This window comes from Mus caroli, unplaced genomic scaffold (genome assembly GCF_978045245.1).
Source record: "Mus caroli unplaced genomic scaffold, Mus_caroli_1 scaffold_5, whole genome shotgun sequence".
In the NCBI taxonomy this organism is placed as follows: Eukaryota; Metazoa; Chordata; class Mammalia; order Rodentia; family Muridae; genus Mus; species Mus caroli.
In genome coordinates, this window is record NW_028227260.1 from 84154738 (window position 1) to 84177455 (window position 22718).

Consider the following 22718-nt stretch of genomic DNA (forward strand, 5'->3'; position numbering starts at 1 on the left):
GCAAAGGCTAAATAGCCTCAATTTACTAATATAGCCAGGGAATGATGTGCAAACAGCACTGGCCAATGCTTGAGAAGCTATCTGAAGGGACGCCGATGGCAGTCCAAATTAAAATACAATCTTCGAGACGTAAGTCATTTCTCTTCAAAGCCCTCATCCCAAGCCACTAGGACTAAGAATTTATCTCCCTTGTAAACATTTGCCAAGCATGTGCAAGGTCCTACCTACCATCTAGTCCCACAATCAGAAAACAAGGAAGCCACTGCCTATAAAATGATACAGGAGGATAGCTAGAGGTCCTAGTCCTTGGTAACAATCTTCCATGGACATCTGCTGTCTCAACACTTCTGCTTAGGCTAAGGAGATAGCATCACTCATCCTCTTTAGTCCTTCCTGAGGTAAAGTAAAGAAATCAACAATAAGTAGAGCTTGGGTCTGTGTTTCAAGGCTCCTAGTCTTCAAATTAAATGGCATCACTGAGGCAGGTCTGCATAGCCGGTAAATAATGCTTGAAATTATTTTATGTTAAATAGGCAGGGCACTTTTCTAGAAATAAGTAGATAGTGAGCGGGGCATATGCTTAGACTAGGATCTCACTTACACTAGGCCAGCACTCTCACCACTGAGCTGAAATTCAAGTCTTTAGACATCAGTTTTTTGAATGGGATATTCCCAAGTTTGATTTCCCCCATATTTAAAACATGAATTTAAAATTTAAGTATACAAGTTATTGTAAAGCCCAATCAACCCCCTTTTTTGAAGAAACTACATCTTGTGAGAAAGCAGGGGCTAAACTCCAATTACAAGAAGAAAACCAAAAAGTCTACTTCAGCAAACATTCCACAGCAAGCCCCTCCCCCACCCCCAAACAGCCAGTCAAGTTACAATAGCAGGGTCAAGGTACACATAGATAACCGAAGACATCCTGCAGAGGATAGAGAACTTGGCCATCCTGTTTGTCAGGTGGTTTTGCCCCTGTGTTCGGTTCCTGCAGATTACACCAGAAATGCAGTTTTTAAAATATTAACTTGCTGACCCATATAGAAATTCCCCAAGCTTGCTGTAACTACAATACATACTCTACACCCCTAGACTCAGGGCTCTCACTCTGATCTGCTGCAACAGGGACAGTGAGAGACCTTGATCATGAGCTCATAATAAAGACCCTCATGTGTTTACATCAGAATTGGCTCCTCAGTGGTCTTTGGGGTCCCTGTGACTTGGACATAACAGTTATTTCTCTAGATATGAATGAAGATTTACAATTAACAAAATTTCCATTCACTCTTTAGACATATTCATATCCTAATCTCTTCAATGGCACAGATGTCCTTGAAATGAAAGAGAATTGTACCTTCTGAAAATATGATTCCATTCAAATATTCCAGTGACTTTTAACTATTCATATGTTTCTGTTTTGAAAATCAGAATTATTTGTTTATGCTAGGGAATGATCCCAGGGGTTCATACATGTTAAGCACGGGTTCTATTACTTAACCACAGATCCAGATCTACCTGAAGGACATACATTTTTAGGGATACAAAGGCAACTAGGTCTCTGAGATTAGGGCCAATCTGATCTAAAGCTAAACTAAATAAGTAAATAAATAAGTAGATAGACAGACAGACAAAGAGAATGCTAATATTCGGATCTAATCTTTGTCTGATACTGTACATGTCAGGGTTTGATGGACAATCAGCTTGGCCTACCTGCCTCCCACCCCTTCATCTTCAACATCAACACACCTCCCTCCATACCCATCCCTTTCAATATTTTCATGAGTAAAATGTAAGTACAAGTTTGGCCTAAATTACCACAGAAAAAGCAAATCTAACCATTTTTCAAAAAAGAAAAAAATGTTTGCAACATTTCTGCCTTAGGCTAGTACTCACACTTTAATCTTATTAAGGAAAATAAATGGTTTGTTGTTGCTATTGTTATAGTTGTTATTGTTGAGAACTGGAAGGGAAAAAATCTGTTGCATCTTTAAGCAGGCATAATTAGTGTAAGATAATACACAATATAAGATAATTAAGATATAGGGACATTAGTAAACTACTTTCATTCGTGTGTTTTGCATATTCTGGGTGAGGAAAGAAAAAGTAGAGTATTTCAAATTGCCCATATAGCCAAAGAACTAGACATGGTATGCCACAGACAAAGCTTTATTTGCAGAGCTTTATGTGAATTTTTCTACAGACTAAATACTAATCTTTAGATCCTGCTAAACACACTAATTTGTAAATCACAAGTTAAAAAAAAATGACCCATCACTTACCAAATACAATTATTATGAAATTTAATCAAAATGGCCTAAGTAAGCAAGTATTTGATTAGAAACACAGAGAGCTGCCTAATACAGCTGGTAATCCAATCAGCACCAGGGTATTGGGCATGACCTTAGAAAGAGCATGGTCAGCTCAGGGCAAAGGATGAGAGGAGGCATTGAACCATCATAGAAGTCCTTGCAAAAGAAAAATAAGGACCACAGGGAGAGAAAAGCTGGTCAGTGGAATGGCATAGTGGGCCGGAAAATAGTTGAAGCATTAATGAAGAAATATTTCTATTTTCTTCCTTAGAAATGTCTGCAGTTCATGACTTATTAGAAAAGAAGACTTTGTTCCCACAGAGACGGGTAGCTGAGTTCTGTCATGTGGTGCAAGACTATCAGACATTCTGATGGTTAAGTAAGGCTCTAACTTGGGGACCTATGACCACCATTTTTGGCACATTCTATTCCAAGTTGAAAGTAACTAACTTACAACTAAAGCCTGGAGCATAGCCCAAGGGTAAGTTCAGAGATCTCGATCTTTTTTCAAGTCAGGAAATGTTCTTACCTGACTGCTCAGGGATTTAAGAGGCAAACAGGAAGTAAATTCTTTATGTGGCTCTAATTTGTCTCCTAGTTATGACAGTTTGGGCGGCTATATCATGCATATAATTGTCAGTTTATAATGTAAAATTTGCATTAAATAAGGAACTGAAAAGGATGTAGCACGTTACAACTAAAAATGTCTAATTTAAATATTTCATCTTCTAAATGTAACTTGTTCTGGGTTGCCCATTCAGCTAAGTGTCAGACTAGAAGCCTTTCCCCTCGCATAGAATCCCTTCCCTGACAGAGCCAGGGGACAAAGGACAGATGCTCATTTCCAAGCCTATTCCTTGGGCTTAATGGCTTCCAATTCCTCCCAATTTGAACAGAGGAGCCCATGAATTTATTTAACCTTCACAAGCATCTAATGGAAAATTAATTTCCCTGAAGATAGTTGGGTCTAATTTTCCCCACTACAGTTGTTCTTGGATCCTGGGATCTTAGGATTCAACTCTTTCTAAACCACCCTGACATATAAAGACGTACGTGTCTGAAATGCATTGTGTTCTAGACTTTAGAGACTATTGGTATGGTGTTCTGTTTTGTTTTGTTTTTTTAATATAAAGAATGGCAGCAGTCCCAAAGATGAATTAAGAAATCAAGTACCAGATATTACTGCAATGCATGAACATATAAAATAATTAATCCTTTCTGTACCTTGGATGATAATATTAATTTCCAATTTGCATAATGAGTTGTCTGTGAAGTTCTAAGAATTTCTGAGTTCACATTTATAAAACTTTGAATGCTTGTCCCTTTTGATTTAAAGGCTATTAGTTGCTGATATTGGTAACCCTACATTTATTTCTGAGTTTCTGTATTTTACAGGCCCCCAGATCATTTTTCACAGAATGAAAGCTTACTCACAATCTATCAGTCAGATTCTCTACAACAAAAGGAAAGAAAAAGCTTCCAGCTTAGTAAAAAGGGGGATGGCATCAATGAACAGAACATTATATCTATTTCATTATTACTATATTAAGAAGGGGATAGTTTTATGTGTGTATGTTTATCTACGGAAGGACTCAAAAACTACATGACTAAGCCAGATAGCATAGTCCTGTAACCCTAGCACTTAGTAGGCAGAGATAAGGGATTTCTGAGTTCAAGGCAGCTTGGCCTACATAAAAAGATCCCATCTTTAAAAACAAAACAAAACAAAACAAACACTCAATTACTAATTAATTACTAATTACTAATTAACTCTAAGGAGTGGAACTGGGGGATGAAATCAGGAGTAAGGGGGACATTATTTTTCTTACTATCTTGTATTTTTTTAATCAGTGTATTTTATTTTTGAAATTACTGTTGGAACTCTGTCTTCTTTTTGACATTCTTTTGATCTTTTGATTTTTTCCAAATTTTTGTTTGATTCAATGTCTTGCAGGAAGATACTAATATACCATGGGATATATGAATGAGAATCAAAATTGATTAAGTTTTAGTTACATCTTTCTGTAACATAACTGTGGTAACGGATAGCAATTATTGTAGGCTTATTATATATTACCAAGAAATACTTATACCTGTATATAATCATGCCTGACTTTGATATTATTATCTTAATAAAAACTTAAGGATTAAGGATCAAATCCATATGTCTCTAAAGCCATTTTTCCAAGTATACTTAGTTATGGCTTAAATTTTCCTAAATTTCAGTGGCTTGTTTTTTATTTCTAAAGTACACAATAATAGAGTAGTACCTATTTTTAGAGCTGTTGCAAAACTAAATAAGATATGCCATCTTTAAGTTTCCAAAGACAAGATATACCCATGGTCCATACCATATTTGCTCCTTAGACACTAAAAGATATTACCTTAAAATATATCTTATATTACAAAGTGAAATAAGAACAAAAATAAATCCTTTTATCATTTTAGTGAGTCTAAAATATTTTTTTCAGTTCCTTTATTCTCCTTAAGATACAATCATCACTTCCAAGGAAGGAAAGTACAGCTTAGGAGGCAAATGATTGGTTTAGGAGTTGAGTCCATTTAGCTCCTAGCTAAGCCACATGAGCAAAGTACCACCCCCTCCCCTTTTAGAGCCTCCTCTGCACAAGTGAAACAACACCGTACTTCACATGGCTTAGAGGGACAACTAATGAGAAATGCATGTGTATGTGTATGAGTTCCTCTATCTAGATGAGCTGCCAAAAGAATTTTTTAAAGATGAATGATAAGTACCTAGGTCAATAAAATGGACATTTATCCCATAATTTCCCAATTTGAAATTTCCTGTTTTGACAGAATTATTATCACCATTCTTTTTCAACAAAGCCTTACAGTTAGAAAGCATCTTATAATTCTTCCATTTTCTTGTGTGTGTGTGTGTGTGTGTGTGTGAGAGAGAGAGAGAGAGAGAGAGAGAGAGAGAGAGAGAGAGAGAGAAATTTTTTATTAGATATTTTCTTTATTTACATCCTCTTTCCTAGTTTCCCCTCTGAAAATCCCATATCCGCTCCCTCCTCCTCTTTCACTCATTTTCAGGCAATTCTACTTTGGTCTGAAAATTTCTGGAGTCAGGCTGCTTTGTCTTCCCTTCATTGCTATCCTGAGGCCACCTAAATTACCACCGAAAAGTACTTGATAAAATAACTAATCTACTACTTCTTCATCCAATGTTAAGCCAGTCCATCAAATTTCCATTCTCTAGAGAGAAAAGCCCAACCTTTTACCCCTTTATGAAGATGTACCAATTTTCTCATTGTCAATAATAAGCAATTTAAAATTTCTATCATTATGAATTTAATTTACTCTGTAGCACTGAATTCTATTTTTCTCCAAAATGGTTCTTCAAAGAAAGCCCCTCCACAGCTCCTAAACAAATCAGTGTTTCTCTCAAATATGACTTTATGTTGTTCAACCATCTGGGCGATCATAACTTTACATTTAATTTTACATAAGTATTACAAAATTATTTTCCACATTTGACTGTAAACATAGTTAGGCTAGTACTTACTGTTTCATAAATCTAAAATTTATGTGTTCAGAGGAGACAGTACAATCTCTCAAGTCATCAACAAAGGCAAGTAGAAAGATAAGAGAAACAAAGACACATAATAGATGCTAAACAAAACCAAATAAAATAAATTTCAAAGCCCGGCATGGTGGTGCACGCCTTAAATCCCAGCACTTGGGAGGCAGAGGCAGGCAGATTTCTGAGTTTGAGGCCAGCCTGGTCTACAGAGTGAGTTCCAGGACAGCCAGGGCTACACAGAGAAACCCAGTCTTGGAAAACCAAAAAATTCAAAAAATGTTGCTGTCATTTTGGTTCCAAGGACAGGAAAGACTTACAGTAACCCAAGTATTGGTCACAAGTATAGCTGGCACTGTATACTTCACTTTCATAGACCAGAAACTTTCTCACATCATAATGTCTACTGTATGTCTAAAGCCACAACAGTGTGGGTAATGAAGATAATGTCTAATATGTCTTTATATCTACTCTTTATAACAAGAATTCTGAACATCATAGGTACTTATGATTTATAGGAGAAAATTAATACCTCACAAGGAACTGTAATGGCAAACTTTCCATACCATAGTTATGATAACTAAACAGTCTCTTATTGAAGGAATTAGAGGGAAATTAGAGGTAAACTGTAGATTACCACCATACTTACCTGCACATGTGTGTGTGTGTGTGTGTGTGTGTGTGTGTGTGTGTGAGAGAGAGAGAGAGAGAGAGAGGTAAATTACCACCATACTTACATGCACATGTGTGTGTGTGTTTGAGAGAGAGAGAGAGAGAGAGAGAGAGAGAGAGAGAGAGAGAGAGAGAGAGATTCACTGGAATAGAATCCAGAACAGAGACTAGAAATGGACTACTACCACTGAGCCATATCCCGGCCCTACACACATATTTTAAAATATGAAGTAATGAGCCATTATGGGCAGATAAAAGGTCTGCTGAAAATGGATAAAGGAATTAGGCTTATTTAGCTTGGAAAAAAAACAAGGTAGGAAATCAGGTTTCTTTCATGGAGACCTCAAAGCACAGCAAGACAAACCTTGCATTTGATCAGAAAATTTTGGAAGAACTTTATGTGGCAAAATAGTTTTGCTTTTTCATTATTCAAAGGAAATAAAAACATCTAGCAAGCATCACAATGATGATACTGGAGGTCATTTAAAACACGCAAACAATAAGATTTTTTTCTCTCAATTACAATAGTATGATTAGTAGCAATGTTTTTACACTGTCAAAAACATGGTCTTTGGGAACTTTCAGTTAATTAGTTATTAAGAGAGCAAATTGGTACAGCCTTTTGAAAGAGTTTGAAGCAACACAGACTGACAAGTTTAGAAACATTATTTCCCTTCGACTCAAAGATTGCACTTCCATGAACCAAATATAGGAAGACTTTTGGCATAAGAATCTGGATTAGGTCTGATTTAGAACACTGAAAAAAATTGAGCACGGCTGCCTATTGGAAATAATTAGCAGATCCATATATTTTAATTGCATCTTGGCCAGAAAATGTAAGTGAAGTAACAGGTTGTGAGCCTTACACAGGGAAGAATCTTGATAAGAAAACAGTTCTTGTAAACACTAACATTTGGGTATGAAAATTTTCTCTGCTAAATATTCTCTTTCCTGAAAGTTAAATTGAAAGTAATTGAACAGCTACTTATCAGTTATTAAAATACTTGAAATTTACAGCAATTTAGTCTGAATTTGCTTAGGAAAGGAAAAGACTTGCATATAATACTGAAAAATTCCAAAAGACCATAAATAAGGAAACCATATCCATTAAAATGTTCATGGTAAGCTGGACACCTTTAATCCTAGCACTCCGGAGGCAGAGGCAGGGGTTCTCTGTGACCCTGTCTCAAAAATATGTTTGTGGTAGGAAGTTGTTCACCAAAATCCATAAATTACGTGTGCCATAGTACACACACATACACACACACACTTTATGAGAAGGCAGCCCATCTGATGATGGGCTGTCTATTTTTTTTAGTCTATTTTTTCTGGTCTACAAAGTGAGTTCCTGGACAGCCAGGGCTATACAGAGAATCCCTGTCTCGGAATGAATAAATAAATAAATAAATAAATAAATAAATAAATAAATGCAAATGTTGGTTTTGTTTTTTTTTTTTCTTTTGGGGTTTGGGTTTTTTTTGGGTTTTTTTGGTTTTTGTTTTTGTTTGTTTGTTTTGTTTTGTTTTGTTTGTTTTTTGAGACAGGTTTTCTCTGTATAGCCCTGACTGTCCTGGAACTCACTGTGTAGACCAGGCTGGCCTCAAACTCAGAAATCCACCTGCCTCTGCCTCCCAAGTGCTGGGATTAAAGGCATGTGCCACCACTGCCCAGCTGAGAAAGCAAATGTTAATTGTTGAAAAAGATAGGCAACAATATAATAAGCACCAACGACTATATAAAATGTACAGGAAAAAAAGACTAGAAGCAATGCTCTAAAATGTAAATCATAGTTATTTCTGCTGCTAAGATATGAGGTGTTTTCATTTTCTTTTTACACTTAAATGGGTCTTCTAAAAATTCTGGAATGCAGATATGTATTTTAAAGTTTAAGAAAAATATAATCAGAGAAAATTTCAACACCTTCAAAAGGTCTGCTTTTCCCTAAAGTTTTTAGCCTGTTGCCTCAGAGCTTAAGATTCACAAGACATACTCCTAAACATTCACTGAAACAAAGGACCTATAAATAGATGATACTGAGCATATCAAATTATGTACAGCCCCCCTTCTTTGTTGTTTAAAATTTAAAACTACACCACTACATTTTCCAAGGGTCTTCGCTTACCTTAATTATGAATTAGTTGTTGCTACTAAACAAAATTATTTCCAGAAGAGCACATCACTACGTTTCTCAAAGATATCAAAGTGTCCATAAAATTTATTACTTATTCCTATTTCTATTGCTAGGAGGCTTTAACTTTGTTCTGGAGAGACTCTACTTTCTCTCCAGCGAGTTCCATCTTACCAGCTTAATAATTAGCCTTAGGAAACCATCTATCTCTTTCTATCATCTTTGAATGCTATGTGTATTCTCCCCTCACAACATTTTACCTTTGTTCGTTCAAAGAGAACATGTACTTATTCAGTGGATAGTGTGCTCAGGGCATGGGTGACAAAGATGAGCAAGACTTTCTATTTTTTAAAGAAGTTGGTTGTTGTTTTGTTTTGCTTTGTTTTGTTTTGTATTTTTATTTAGTAGGGAGAGTCTTGGATATAAAAACAAACAAACAAAAAACCCAAAACAGTAAGTAAAACAAGCATTATAACCAAATCCATGAATGATTATTTGTGTATGAGCCTTGCTGTGGACCAGTTTTTGGTTTTTGGTTTTTCTTTGTTTTTAAACGCTTCCCTCCTTTTTCCTTTTGTCAGGTCAGTTTCCCTTCAACCCAGGACGCTTTTTTTTAGAACCTTATCTAAGTCAACTCAAACTCAGAAAGTCCTACAAATGCTTTTTGATTTTCTCATTCTCTATGCATTGGCATAGATGATTGATTAGCTTATCATGCATGAAGGGCTCCTGTCCTTCAGTAATTTGTTTGCTCGTTTTCACATCTACCCTCTAGCTTTTCCCTGCTCTACTCTTCATTAAGAGTAGTTGGCTTCCAGGTAACTTTATCTAACAGGAATCATGGACTAGTGGAGATAGAGGCTAGTCTATTTATTCTTCCCTTCCTTGCTGTATTTCCACAAAACATCTGTCAGTAGCTCTCTCTCCCAGAATAAGCTTCTCCACTAACCCTGGATCCAGATGAATGGTCCTGATATCAGAATTCTGATGACACCACCTCTTGCCACTGTACATCTGCCCCTGTGACTACTTAGCTCTAAGATCCTTGAGTAAGTAATTATTCCCATGAAAATCTCTTTATTAAAAATAACTAGAGTGATTTTCATTTTCTGAGTGGAGCTTGACTGGACATTGTCTAAGTCAAAAACATATCTAGCATCAAAGCTCTGACTATCCAAAGGCTTCTTTTGGTTTTATTCTACCTCTGGTGCTATTTCCCCATCTACACTCTTCCTTTAAAACTAACAGCATCAGTTAATCAGTGGACATTCATGCTATGGGTCAGGCTTTTTGGCATGATGTTGAGACATAGTGTTCCTATTTAGACCAAGGTGACCTCAAATTCATGATCCTCTTGCCTTAGCCACCCAAGTTCTAGGGTTACAGATGTGAGCCACTATGCCTGACTTCAATTTTTAAGACAATAAATATAAAGGTAGGAACAAAGAGGTATATAGTTGCAGAAACATGCCTTGGATATCGCTGAGGTCATCTGCATTTGGTAAAAAGTTCTACTGAGAATTCTTGTCTGTTCTAAAAGTTGTCATTAATAGCAATTATAACTCCTTGAACAGTTCCCACATCAGACATTTTGTCATTCTGTGTATATTATCTTTAATGTCTGGAATTCTTCCTAAGGTGTGAGTCCAGCTAATTGAGTTTCAGAATTATTAGTGGCTTCTTCTTTGGCCACAGAAAACTTGTGGAATGACTAGAATTTAAATACAGTTCCCTGCAGTTTCAAAGGAAGTGAACTATTTTGCTGCTGCAAAACATTGTACCTAAATCTAAACCGCATATACATACAACAGTTTATACAGTAGATAAAAAAACAAACTCAAAATTTAGATAGACCACATCAAGTTTAATTATAAGGAAGGGAAAAGCATTAAAACTAAGCAGTGAGGCTGCCAACAATTAATCCCTATCCCTCTTCCTATTAAAGGATGGTTTCTATATTTCCTCTTCTAAAATAATTATTAAAGAGGGCTGGGAATGCCAAGTTCCTTGTCTGAACTTGACTTAGATGGGAAAACATGAAAACCCATCAGTAATCTTATTCTTGTTTGGTTAACTACTCTGTCTTGCCCGAAGGTCACATGACTTGAGTCTAGATTTATACTGTCAAAAATTAAATGCTCTTAGAACATTGCTACTCAAAATGCAGTTCTTTACAAGGCAAAATATTAAAAATATATTGTGCATCTTTTTTATCAAGTTTGTATTGTCATGAGATACAAACCCTATAGGCTCATCTCATGGAACTAGGTACCTGAGTGATGCTATAATTGCGTGGTGAGTTATACATGTCCTAAAGTACTTGCTAGAAGTTCAGTAGAACTACGTATAAGAACTATGTTGTACTTACATGTTGACAGAAATAAATGCAGGCGAGAGAGATGGCTCAACAGGTAAAGGCACTTGACTCTAAGGCTGATGACCTGAGTTTCATCCCTGGGACCCACATGCTGGGGGGAGAAAACTGACTCTCACAAGCTGTCCTTGGCCTGCACTACAGACAGCCAAGCACAGATACATAAATAAATAAGATGTAATTTAAAAATTGTTTTTAGAGAACAGAAAGGATTGTTACTGATCATTAACAGTTGGATAAGCACTACTCTATATAGGACCAGAAAGTGAAGTATACAATCGCATTGAAATGAACACAGTACAAATATGCAAATATGTAGATCTATATGAATACTTGTACCTACCCAGATACGCATACAAGCACACATTCATATACAATATTTTTCCAAGTTACATAAGCCTCGTTTTCTTAGGGCAAAAGGACTCCCTGGGATTATCCAAGTCAAGACTATAGAGTACCAAATTCAGAAAAACTGTCTCAGACTATCACCAATTCATAAATAAACTAACAATTCATTCCCTATGTCATAAGAGTCTTTCAGAGTATTTTTAGGTCATTTTATTACCACCATTGAGGGGATGGACCTTAAAACTCAATATCTACTTTATGTGAGTGTTCTGACTGTTCTGAATCTCTTTTCAGCAAAATTGCTGCTCCCAAGAGACATAAAGGTAATCAGACTTGTGCCTTAAAAGAAAAGAAATATTGGAAATGTCTGAATAAGAGCAGACACATTTTTAAATGCCCTTTCTCCCATGTGCAAAAAAAAAAAGAATCTTCTGCAAACCCAGCTACATAAAATTGTCCACATCTAGCATCTTCCTCCCAGCTGCAGGTGTAACCTTAACGCTCCTCTTACATGAACCAACAAAAGTCAAATTTGGTAGTTCTTTTAAGTTGTAAAAGAGTCAAAGTCTAAGAAATATTCTTTGTGACTTTTCTTGGGATACAAGCTTTGGGAAATGCAAATTAGAATTATGTTTATGTATACTCCTCAATTAGAAGCTTTAAAGCAAGTCATTTGAACAAGAAAAATGCTCCAATAAAATTTCCCATTAAAATGCCATAAATTTTGATTTTTGAAGTTACATTTCTATTCTGCAAATGGAAAAAAATCAATTGTTCCCAATTACTGCTGAAGAGGCTGGTAAATTTTCTGCTTTTCTTTTTAAGCAGGATAGCAGAGGGAAAGACGAGCATGGTAATATCGTCTATATTCTGTTTTGCAAATCTGAGTAAATCTCCGATGCTAACTATGTCAGCTATGAAATAAAGAGTGTCATTTGGGATTCCATAGCTTAATTATGCTGACAAAGCAGTTTTATAAATCATGCTACACATAATGGATATTCCTTTGAGAACAGTGAGCTAGAAGCCATAAAATATGTGTTCAAGACTTGATTCTTCAATCCATCTGTCATTACAAATATGTCACATCACCTTGAGCTTCTGCTTGCCCAAGTCCAAATAGAGAGAGGAAACAGTTATGCCATCCTCTGATGTTACAAAATTGTTTTCTAAATCAAAAGCAGGAGTACACTCAAGGGCTGCTAAGGCATGAGATCTGAAACTGAGAATGATAGAGTATCCAGACCATCTAATTCACAAATGTATACGGGTGAAACAAGGTTATTTCTGAAGACTTTTTTACACTAAATAGTACCACACAAATCTAATTATAATTATTATAAATATGATTATCCTATTGTCTCTATCTTCTAAGCTAGTGATGACAAAGTAACTGGAGTTGGGGGTAGGACAACTGTATCCACAAGATCAAGCCTAATTCTAGCCAGGAGTTAAGAGGAAACACAAAGCTGGGTGTGGTGGCGAACACCTTTAATCCCAGCACTTGGGAGGCAGAGACAGGCGAATATCTGAGTTCGAGGCCAGCCTGGTCTACAGAGTGACTTCCAGGACAGCCAGGGCTACACAGAGAAACCCAGTCTCAAAAAAAGGAAAAAGAATTTAGATTCTTGCCTATCATTATGTATGGGAAACTAAAACCAAGAAAAAGGAAAAGAACAGCCTTGGGGCATGGGCAAGATAGAATCTAGATCTAGACTTCTTTTCTAGTTTGAGGCATTAGGGTAGTAGAAAAACTAAATGTGAGACTAGAGGCCTTGTTTTAAAACTTGAAGCTTCTTGGAGGTAATGTACATAAAGGTAAGGATGAGAATTCCTAAAACACTTGGAAGTCTAAGTTTTAAAAACTGACAACTTTTTTTTTTTTTTATTCAAGTGAATGGCATGCTGGATCATGGGTTTCAAAACCTGAACCACAGATAAGACATGCTGGACCCTTATAGAACTTGAAGGAAGAGAAAAAAAAAAAAAAAAAGCACTCTTAGTTACAAAGACATCAGTGAAGTTAAAAAAAAAAAAAAGGAAAATCCTATCAGAACATATCCATAGCCTATCTACATCTTACTAAAATGGAATAATCAGTTAACTTTCTGAAGTGTTTCTCTCTGCCTATTGTATTTTTATCCAAGTCTTCTGTGTGTATACTATTATTCTGCAGAATTGATGGTATCATTAATGTAAAAACTACTAATTTGGAAAGGAACTATACAGGAGCACATAAAGATTCATTTTTAAATAAAGTACCACAAATAAAGTAGACCAAGATACACATTTTTTTATTATTAGATATTTTCGTCATTTACATTTCAAATGCTATCCCAAAAGTCCCCTATACCCTCCCCCCGCCCTGCTCCCCTATCCACCCACTCCCGCTTCTTGGCCCTGGCGTTCACCTGTACTGGGGCATATAAAGTTTGCTAGACCAAGGGGCCTCTCTTCTCAATGATGGCCGACTAAGCCATCTTCTGCTACATATGCAGCTAGAGATACGAGCTCTGGGGATACTGGTTAGTTCATATTGTTGTTCCACCTATAGGGTTGCAGATCCCTTCAGCTCCTTGGAAACTTTCTCTAGCTCCTCCATTGGGGGCCCTGTGTTCCATCCAATGGATGACTGTGAGCATCCACTTCTGTATTTGCCAGGCACTGGCATAGCCTCACAAGAGACAGTTATATCAGGGACCTAGATGTCGCTCAACAGAGGAATGGATACAGAAAATGTGGTATATTTACACAATGGAGTACTACTCAGCTATTAAAAACAATGAATTTATGAAATTCTTAGGCAAATAGATGTACCTGGAGGATATCATCCTGAGTGAGGTAACCTAATCACAAAAGAAGTCACTTGATATGCACTCACTGATAAGTGGATATTAGCCCAGAAACCTAGAATATCCAAGACACAGCTTCCAAAACACAAGAAAATCAAGAAAAGGAAGACCAACACGTGGATATTTCATTCCTCCCTAGAAGAGGGAATAAAATACCCATGGAAGGAGTTACAGAGACAAAGTTTGGAGCTAAGACAAAAGGATGGACCATCCAGAGACTGCCCCACCCGGGGGTCCATCCCATAATCAGCCACCAAACGCAGACATTATTGCATATGCCAGCAAGATTTTGCTGAAATGACCCAGAGATACACATTTTTTTAAGAGACAAGTTTCTCTGTGTAACCCTGGCCTTTTTGGAACTCACTCTGTAGATGGGGCTGGACTCATACTCAGGGATCGGCCTGTCTATGCCTCCAGAGTCCTATGGTGTGCCACCATATAAAAATATTTATAATGACGTACTATGGGGAATAGGAAGCTTTTAAATACTTTCTTAAATTTTCTTAAAATTTAAAATTTCTTTTTTGTTTGTTTGGGTTTTTTTGGTTTGTTTTGTTTTTTTGAGACAGGGTTTCTCTCAAAAACCCTGTGTAGCCCTGGCTATCCTGGAACTCACTTTGTAGACCAGGATGGCCTCAAACTCAGAAATCAGTCTGCCTCTGCCTCCTGAGTGCTGGGATTAAAGGCGTACACCACCACTGCCCGGCTCTTAAAATTTCAGTGATAAACTTAAGTGAAATGCCAACTTTGAGAAAAGGACAGCTCTTTAATCATTTAATTGCACTGCATATAAATCAGTGAAATTATATTTCAAAATAACCTGCCGAGTATATTACCAGTGAACTCCTACTGATTTGTAAATGCGTTTGGGAGTCACACAGAGCTTTATAACAATCATCCTATTACATTTCTAAAAATGCTGATAGAAACATGAAATTCACTTCATGGATGAAGCATACAACTACTTATAAGGAACCAGGATGAATATTATACCATCTCAAAAAATGAAGCAGATAAGACATTTTCCTCTTTTCTATTTCAATGACTACACTAATACTTTTACTATGACTGCATTATTGATGTGGGTACAGATAAAGAAATACTAAAAAAGATAAAAGATATCTAATGCCAAATTGTTGTTATTTATTTCTTCCTAGTGAAAATCTAAAAGTATGTATTTACAAAATTATTAATGTTATATAAAATTTTTCTGGAACTACAAAGTTCTAATGACTACCAAACAGTTACTGTAAACATTTAAATAACTACTTTTTAAAAGATTATTTTATATGTGTGTGTGTGTGTGTCTACCACATATATGCAATTCCCTGAGAAGCCAGAAGAGGGTGTCAAATTCCTGGCACTGGAGTTACAGACAGGTGTAAGCGGCCCTGTGGATCCTGGGAACTGCACCTGGTCCTCAGCAAGAGCAACCAGGTTCTTAATTGCTGAGTAATCTCTCTAGTCCTTCTAGTTATTTATTTATTGTAACTATTTTGAATGTATAGGAGCCTGACAATATTTTCCATTGTGACTTGGAAATTTTTATCTCTATATATAAAATGTAAAACCAAGGGGAAAATACTCATATCTCTGCATTTGTTGAAAACACATGCCAAAAGGCCATTTTATATATATTAGGAATAAAATAAAACTAGTCTTATGTTTCTTTTAAATTAAAGGGAGTTAGTCTTAGGAGGGAATGAGGATTTAACTCAGTGGGACAGCACCTCCCTAGCATGTAAAAGGCTCTGGGTAAAATCCCCAACACCTTACAAATAATGTGTGTGTGTGTGTGTGTGTGTGTGTGTGTGTGTGTGTGTGTATGTGTGGTGTGTCTGTGTATGTGTATTTGGTGTGTGTGTGTATGTGTATGTGGTGTGTGTGTGTGTGTGTGTGTGTGGTGTATATTTGCTAAAATGCACCTACACACATGCGCTGGGGGTAGAATACAGCTCCTCAGGCATGCTAGGTAAGCACGTTACTGCTGCACTGCATCCCTTTATTGCTAAAATGTTTAAGCCTGCTTTTGTATGTGTGCGACTGAATATATTTAGAGACTAAAATATATGATATAATCCTTTTGAGCTTAGAGTTACCTGACTAATTCTGTAAGAATTGGAGTGTTTAAACATGAATTACCAATATGTAAGGACATAAGGCATGTCTAAGTTCATACTGAACATGTGTGTATATATGTGTATACATAGCTGCTTCAGGTTTTCTATTATGGATTTTCATTGCTTAAGGCATTATAGCTACAGGGACACTAAAGAATGAGATGGACACAGCAATGCTGAAACATATTTGCTAACTGTGTAAATAATATGTTCATTGAAGAGAATGCAGAGGAAAGAATACAAAAGGAAATACCTAAAGTCTATTGACTAGAGGTGTCTAATAATAATATCTGAAGTAACATTTTGCCTTTCATAGTTGAATGCTCATGTGCTAGTTTCCAGCCCTTATAAAATGTATTTGACTTCCGCTATCATGCTGCTTACATCCAAAGTAGGGAAATGCCTGAACTCTTTTAATGGTGACACAGTGAACATAGGTGCATGTTGAACAGGTTGCTGGGGATTATGAACAAATTAGAAAATGGAAGCTTCCTTAGAAGTTTAGGTGCATTTCGGAACATGTAACACTAGAAGATGTTTGGAGTGGGAGTACAGGGAGGGTAAAGATGGCCTTGGCATTTTCAGTATGTCACCATAGACACACTCTATGTTCAGGCTCTATCAGGAGAAAAAGATAGACATGGATTAAACCATGATACACCAGACTACACAACCACTCTTCCTTTCATGAATGGAGTACATCTGAAGGCTTTGAACCATTTTATCCAGTTCAAAGCAACAAATTGGAACTAAAGGGATGTCTCTTGAAGAAGGAAAAATAAAACCCAGTAAATAAAAAGTTAAAAACCAAAGATTTCGTTTCAGTGGGTTCTCCTTCTATTCAAAGGCAGAACATTACAATCTGTGAAAAGGGTAAGAGCAATGTTGGAATTAACTATATAAGACACCACAAGAGCTGAAGGCATAACAAATGAAACTGATCATTCCATGGGTAAAGGAGAACCTGCAGCCTAGGAATTTAATGTATCATTTTCAGAAACACTATTGTTTGTTCAAAACTGTCATTTATGTAATTAATTCATCGCTATGTATAAATGTAAAGTATGTATTTATATCAGGTATAATAATACACATGTCTACTATACATATACATATACATATATACATACCATGTACAGACTTTACTGAGGAAGTAATACCAACGAGAACAAGGAACTCACAACTCACTAACACCTTGGTCAATTGTTAATATAGTCCAAGCATTTGTGCACTCCTGATGATTGCCTCTATGTACCTCAGTTCAATGTTTTGAGAAATGTGTTAATACCACCCATCATGGGAGGTAAATTGCTAGCATGCAACTTAGGTAGGACAGAGATCTGTAGTCCCTCAATAAATGGAAGATTTGTTGAGCAACCATTCAGACAAAGAAATACTTTATTGCAACAACAACCACCATCATAAAACGACCTTGGAAATACTAGCTCTGAAAGATGAAAAATAAACGTCAACTCTTAGTTCATTTGTAGGTTTGTTAGTATGCTAGAAAGCAATAGAATTTCTCAGGGATTTAGAATAGAATACAGAGTTATATAGCTTCATTTTATTATATGCAAATCACACCTCAATAAAGTTGATTTAATAAAAGAAAGTTTACAATACATATGATGTAAAATTCCCCACAACTATAAAATGCCATTGCCTTCCAAATGTGGAATGATCAGTCCAAGGTTATAAGCTATATGCCAGATTATAAAATAAAATAAAAATTATTCAAACTACTGAGAAAACATTACAATATTATTACATGTGCATATGGTTCTTATAAAAATGAAAACATCTATACAAAAATCTATATAATGAGTCTATAATTAGTTTGCCAATCATGTTTGTAATGTCTCATTGCAAAATAAAAGTGATAGAAAAGAATATATAATCACATGAAAATATGGTCACAATGTTACTTTTACATAAGAAGTAGACTCTTAACAGTGAATCACTCATTTAAAAATATAGAAGCATGTGTGTATTTTTTGTTTGATGGGGTCCAAACAACAGGCTTCAGAGGTAATATGGAAGTGTTCTACCACTAAGCTACATGTCCAGTCTAATGAACTTGTTTTTTAAAAGGAAATTTTGAAGGCACTAACTAACCTAATTCTAACTTTTAATTCTAAGAAGCAATTAATACATGATTTGGTTTTTATAAAATTTATCTGTATTTTTTTAAACCTTAAAGGCTAACAAGTGGGATGGTGAGATGGCTCAGCAGTTAAGAGCAATGACTGCGCTTCCAAAGGTCCAGAGTTCAAATCCCAGCAACCACATGGTGGCTCATAACCATCCATAAAGAGATCTGACACACTCTTCTGGTGTGTCTGAAGACAGCTGCAGTGTACTTAGATATAATAAATAAATAAATCTTTAAAAAAATGTTCTTTGTGTTTACAAAAAAAGGCTAATAAGTTAATTCTATAACTTTTTTCAAGTAAATTACAATTATACAACTAGAGATTATGGTAACTAGAGTAGAGTTATAAGTGTGCTGTGTAAACTACATATGACATTCAGGCTTTCTACATGTAGTACAAAAACTCCAAAATTAGAAGCTGAGATAATTTATGGGCCTGAAAATGTAATGCTTAAAGATTAACTGATCTTAATTGTATTTATTTATTTTTTAATTTCTAAACACAGCTACACTGAAATGACATAATATTACTTGAAATGTTTTGGATATGTCTGGCTAGTAGAATTACAGCTGACGTTTTTTTCTTGTCATGCTTTCTACTTGCATGTTCCAGACTTTCTGGAAAAAGTTATTATCACTTATAATTTTTTTAAAACTTTTTTTTTTGAGACTGGGTCTCATTAACTATTTCTGGCTGGCTTGGAACTCAGTATGTAGAGTAGGCTGGCTTTTAATACAGAGAGATCTGCCTGCTTCTGAGTGCTAGGCTTAAAAGATGTGCTTCACCAAGCCCAGCAAAATCCTTTTTCAAAGGTGGTGTTATTATTTTATTTTGTAGCTAATGAGTCATCCCGTATTTCTTAATGCATCTAGATCTGCAGTTCATCATCCAATGAGAGTTATGGCAAACAATTCATAGATGTGATTCGCCCCTGCCACACACATATAATTCCATATCACCTATACAGAGTTTGCGTGTGTAAAAACCCTCTTGATTCCCACGGGCTTTATCACATTCACTTCATTTGTGTACTTTGTAGGCTATTTGTTTGCTTGATTGGTTTACTAAGACAAAAGGTCTCACTGTTGCCTCAACTACCCTAGAACATGCTGTGTAGACCAGGTTGGCCTCCAGCTCAGTTACCTGCTTATCTGCCTTCCAAGTGCTGGAATAAAAGGTGTGCACCAACCACTATACACAGTACACAGTATACATTAACTTTATACCTTACGGATGATTAGTTTATCATTTCAAATAAATTCAGACATAAAAGTAAAGAATGTGTGATTGTTTAAGTAAAACAATAACTAAAAAGCTAGCCACATCAGAGAATTCAGATTAATCCCCAAAACAACCCAAATTAGGGCTGAAGAGATGGTTTAGCATATAACAGCACTGCCTGCTCTTGCAGAGGACGCTGTTTTTATTTTCTAGCACCCACAAGGTGGCTCACAAATGTCTGTAACTCCAGTTTCAGAAGATCAGATGACCCCTTCTGGTCTGGTCTAGTAACATGGTGTACAGAGATATATTAAGGGAAAAACGCCCATACATGGAAAATAAATAGTAATACAAAACTTTTTTTTTAAAAAATCCAAACTATTGCCGGGCGTGGTGGCGCACGCCTTTAATCCCAGCACTCGGGAGGCAGAGGCAGGCGGATTTCTGAGTTCGAGACCAGCCTGGTCTACAAAGTGAGTTCCAGGACAGCCAGGGCTATACAGAGAAACCCTGTCTCAAAAAAACCAAAAAAAAAAAAAAAAAAAAATCCAAACTATGAAGGGATGAAAATCTGTCTCGCTTTCCTATAAACACCCACAAATCAATGTAGACAAAGCATCTAAGTGATCAGACTGGTGACCAGATAAATCACTGACATTCCGGGCATTGAAAAAGGGGCAGAAAATCATTTTTCACAACATCTGTGCCTTAGCAAAAGTTATCCCTTGGCTTTCACAAGGAAGAAATCAACAAAAGAAACTTGAACATTTCTCTTTTTGGTGCAGCAAATAAAACCATATAGACCATTGGATATACTAAATTTTCAAGAAACAGTGAAATTGTCAAGTTATTTTTTTTTCAGATGAGACTGTCTGCCTGTCAACTGTAAAGAGAGGAGTGCAGCTGCTCACCCTTGAAGCAGTCTCCTGATATATTTACACAACAAATGGCTGGCATACTACAAATCAGACTTCAAGTCAGCTGACATTTAACCTGAAGGAAACATAGCCATGTCCTTACCTAAAGACTGGTAGAGCTCTGTCATTTTGGGATGGTCCCAACAAGTGGTTTGGGTCTCGTGGCTAAAACAAAAAAAGATAAAGACAGACTTGAGAACCTACAGTGATCAAGAGCAAAGACAAATCATTTTACTTCCCATTGCTACTTCTAAGGACTTTCATAGAGTCTTTCAGACTATCTTGCAAGCTAAAAGGGCTCTTTTGTTTTCCAAAGGAAAAGCAATACTAACTCGATTAGTTCTTGAATTTGTTTCTTTTTCACGCCCACACATTGAATCACTACTGTTTTAGACAAAATTGACATTGACCTTGTTTTATAATCAGCAATCAAAGGTCAGGATTGCCTCAGTTCTATACTGTGAAACATAGAGAAAGGAAAATGACAGTTGTCATTCAGCTCTGTCCGGTCAATAATTACAAATCTCCTAGTTCCTCATGTGTTTCCTTGGCCAGTGTTCCATTATTCTTTCTTTTCCACAGCCAAATTTCATATTGGAGAGCAGCTTAAGGCATATCCAGAACCCCACTAATACATCCCATCATCCTTCCCTCCCTCCCACTATTGTTAGAATGTCTTTCAAACTCACTATTCTATACACCACCCCACTTCTTCATACATTTCCTTAGACCTGAATGAAATATTCACACTTTTCCATTTCTAAAAGTGTTGTGGCCTGCTAGTAACTCCTGCCACAAAAGGAACAAAACACCTTTGTTCCTCATTCAATCACATGAACAAGCCCAGGAGAGATAACTACATATACTTTTCCTTACTTTGGCCCATCTACCTAAATCACCATAGCATCATATTTCCTGTTTTCAGAGATTACATGGAGAGCTTTTATAGAATAAAATGCAGCTTGGAACAATATTTCAGCATTCATATGCTGAACCTACTTATAATCTTTTAATGGGAAATGTGGGGTCCTGGGAGGGGAGAAAGCTTAAATATGGGCATGTCAATGGGTCCAGAAAGTACAGAGGCGCCCACACAAAGAAGAGGAACTTGGGGAAGCAATAATGTCAAACGGACTCAGCATAGGTTCTGAATTTTAGGTCTTTACAGCCCAGAGGTAGTGTAATTTGATGCAAGTGTACTCACCTGGTAAAACAACAAAAGATTAAGTGACATTGAGAACTGATGCATCTGAATCCATAGTCATTTTGCTATCATGTGGTCCCCAAGTTACCACATGATACTTCCCAAAGAGCAAAAACTATACTCACCATGTATTTGGTTAAAAAGAAGTCAAAAGGGTGAAACATTTCAAGGAGTTTGATAAATATAATCACAAATATCAGAGACATATGAAAATTGGCAAAACGGCACCACCTCAACGACCATCCTCCCTGTGATATTTACAGCTCAGTAATTGAGCTGGGAAGGCTACTGAAATCAGTTTGCAAGAAAATGTTCACTTGTAAATGGCTGTCTCACTCCCTTCCAAATTTGTACATTTCTGTTTTGCTTTTCTGCAGAGAAAAATTCACATCTGAAGAGTGTCAATCAGGGTCATCAGCTGAGCAACTATCACAGAATGATGTGGAAGTCATGGGGAGTAAGAAGAGAAAGCAACAGCAGCCACTTTAGGAAGGTTTGGGAAAGACCATGACCAAGCTGGTTTATAATGTAGAGAAGGGGTGGGCGGGACTGGTACTTTATATGCACAGCAAAAGGAGGCTGCAGCTTGCAGCTTCATGGAAAAAGTGGTGCTTGTTATCGAGTGATTTGTAGCTCAAAAAGTGACTGTGCTTTCCAGTTCCATAGACAAGGGCTTCGTCCTGAATTCCAGCTTCCTCCCTTTCCAAAGCCCATCTAGATGTGAGCACCAGCAAGAGAAAAGGGGGAAAGATGGGCATGTCCACCCATATGACCCTTACTAGACACACAGTTCAATAGCAACATCCTATCTCCAGGACATTGCGTCGACTATAACATCTTAATGGATCTGCAGGAAACTGTTTGGCTAAGCTG

The 22718-nt window shown here is 36.6% G+C and overlaps 1 protein-coding gene across 5 annotated transcripts in view; it reads right to left on the reverse strand.

Moving 5' to 3' along the window:
* The window catches only part of Dmd (dystrophin), a 2436643-nt gene that overhangs the window by 131427 nt on the left and 2282498 nt on the right, over nucleotides 1-22718 (reverse strand). For all 5 annotated transcript variants that reach the window (XM_085838134.1, XM_085838135.1, XM_029473188.1 and 2 more), the window contains one exon: nucleotides 20745-20806. In XM_085838134.1, the coding sequence (XP_085694260.1) occupies nucleotides 20745-20806 (62 nt within the window). The remainder of the gene's footprint in view (nucleotides 1-20744; nucleotides 20807-22718) is intronic.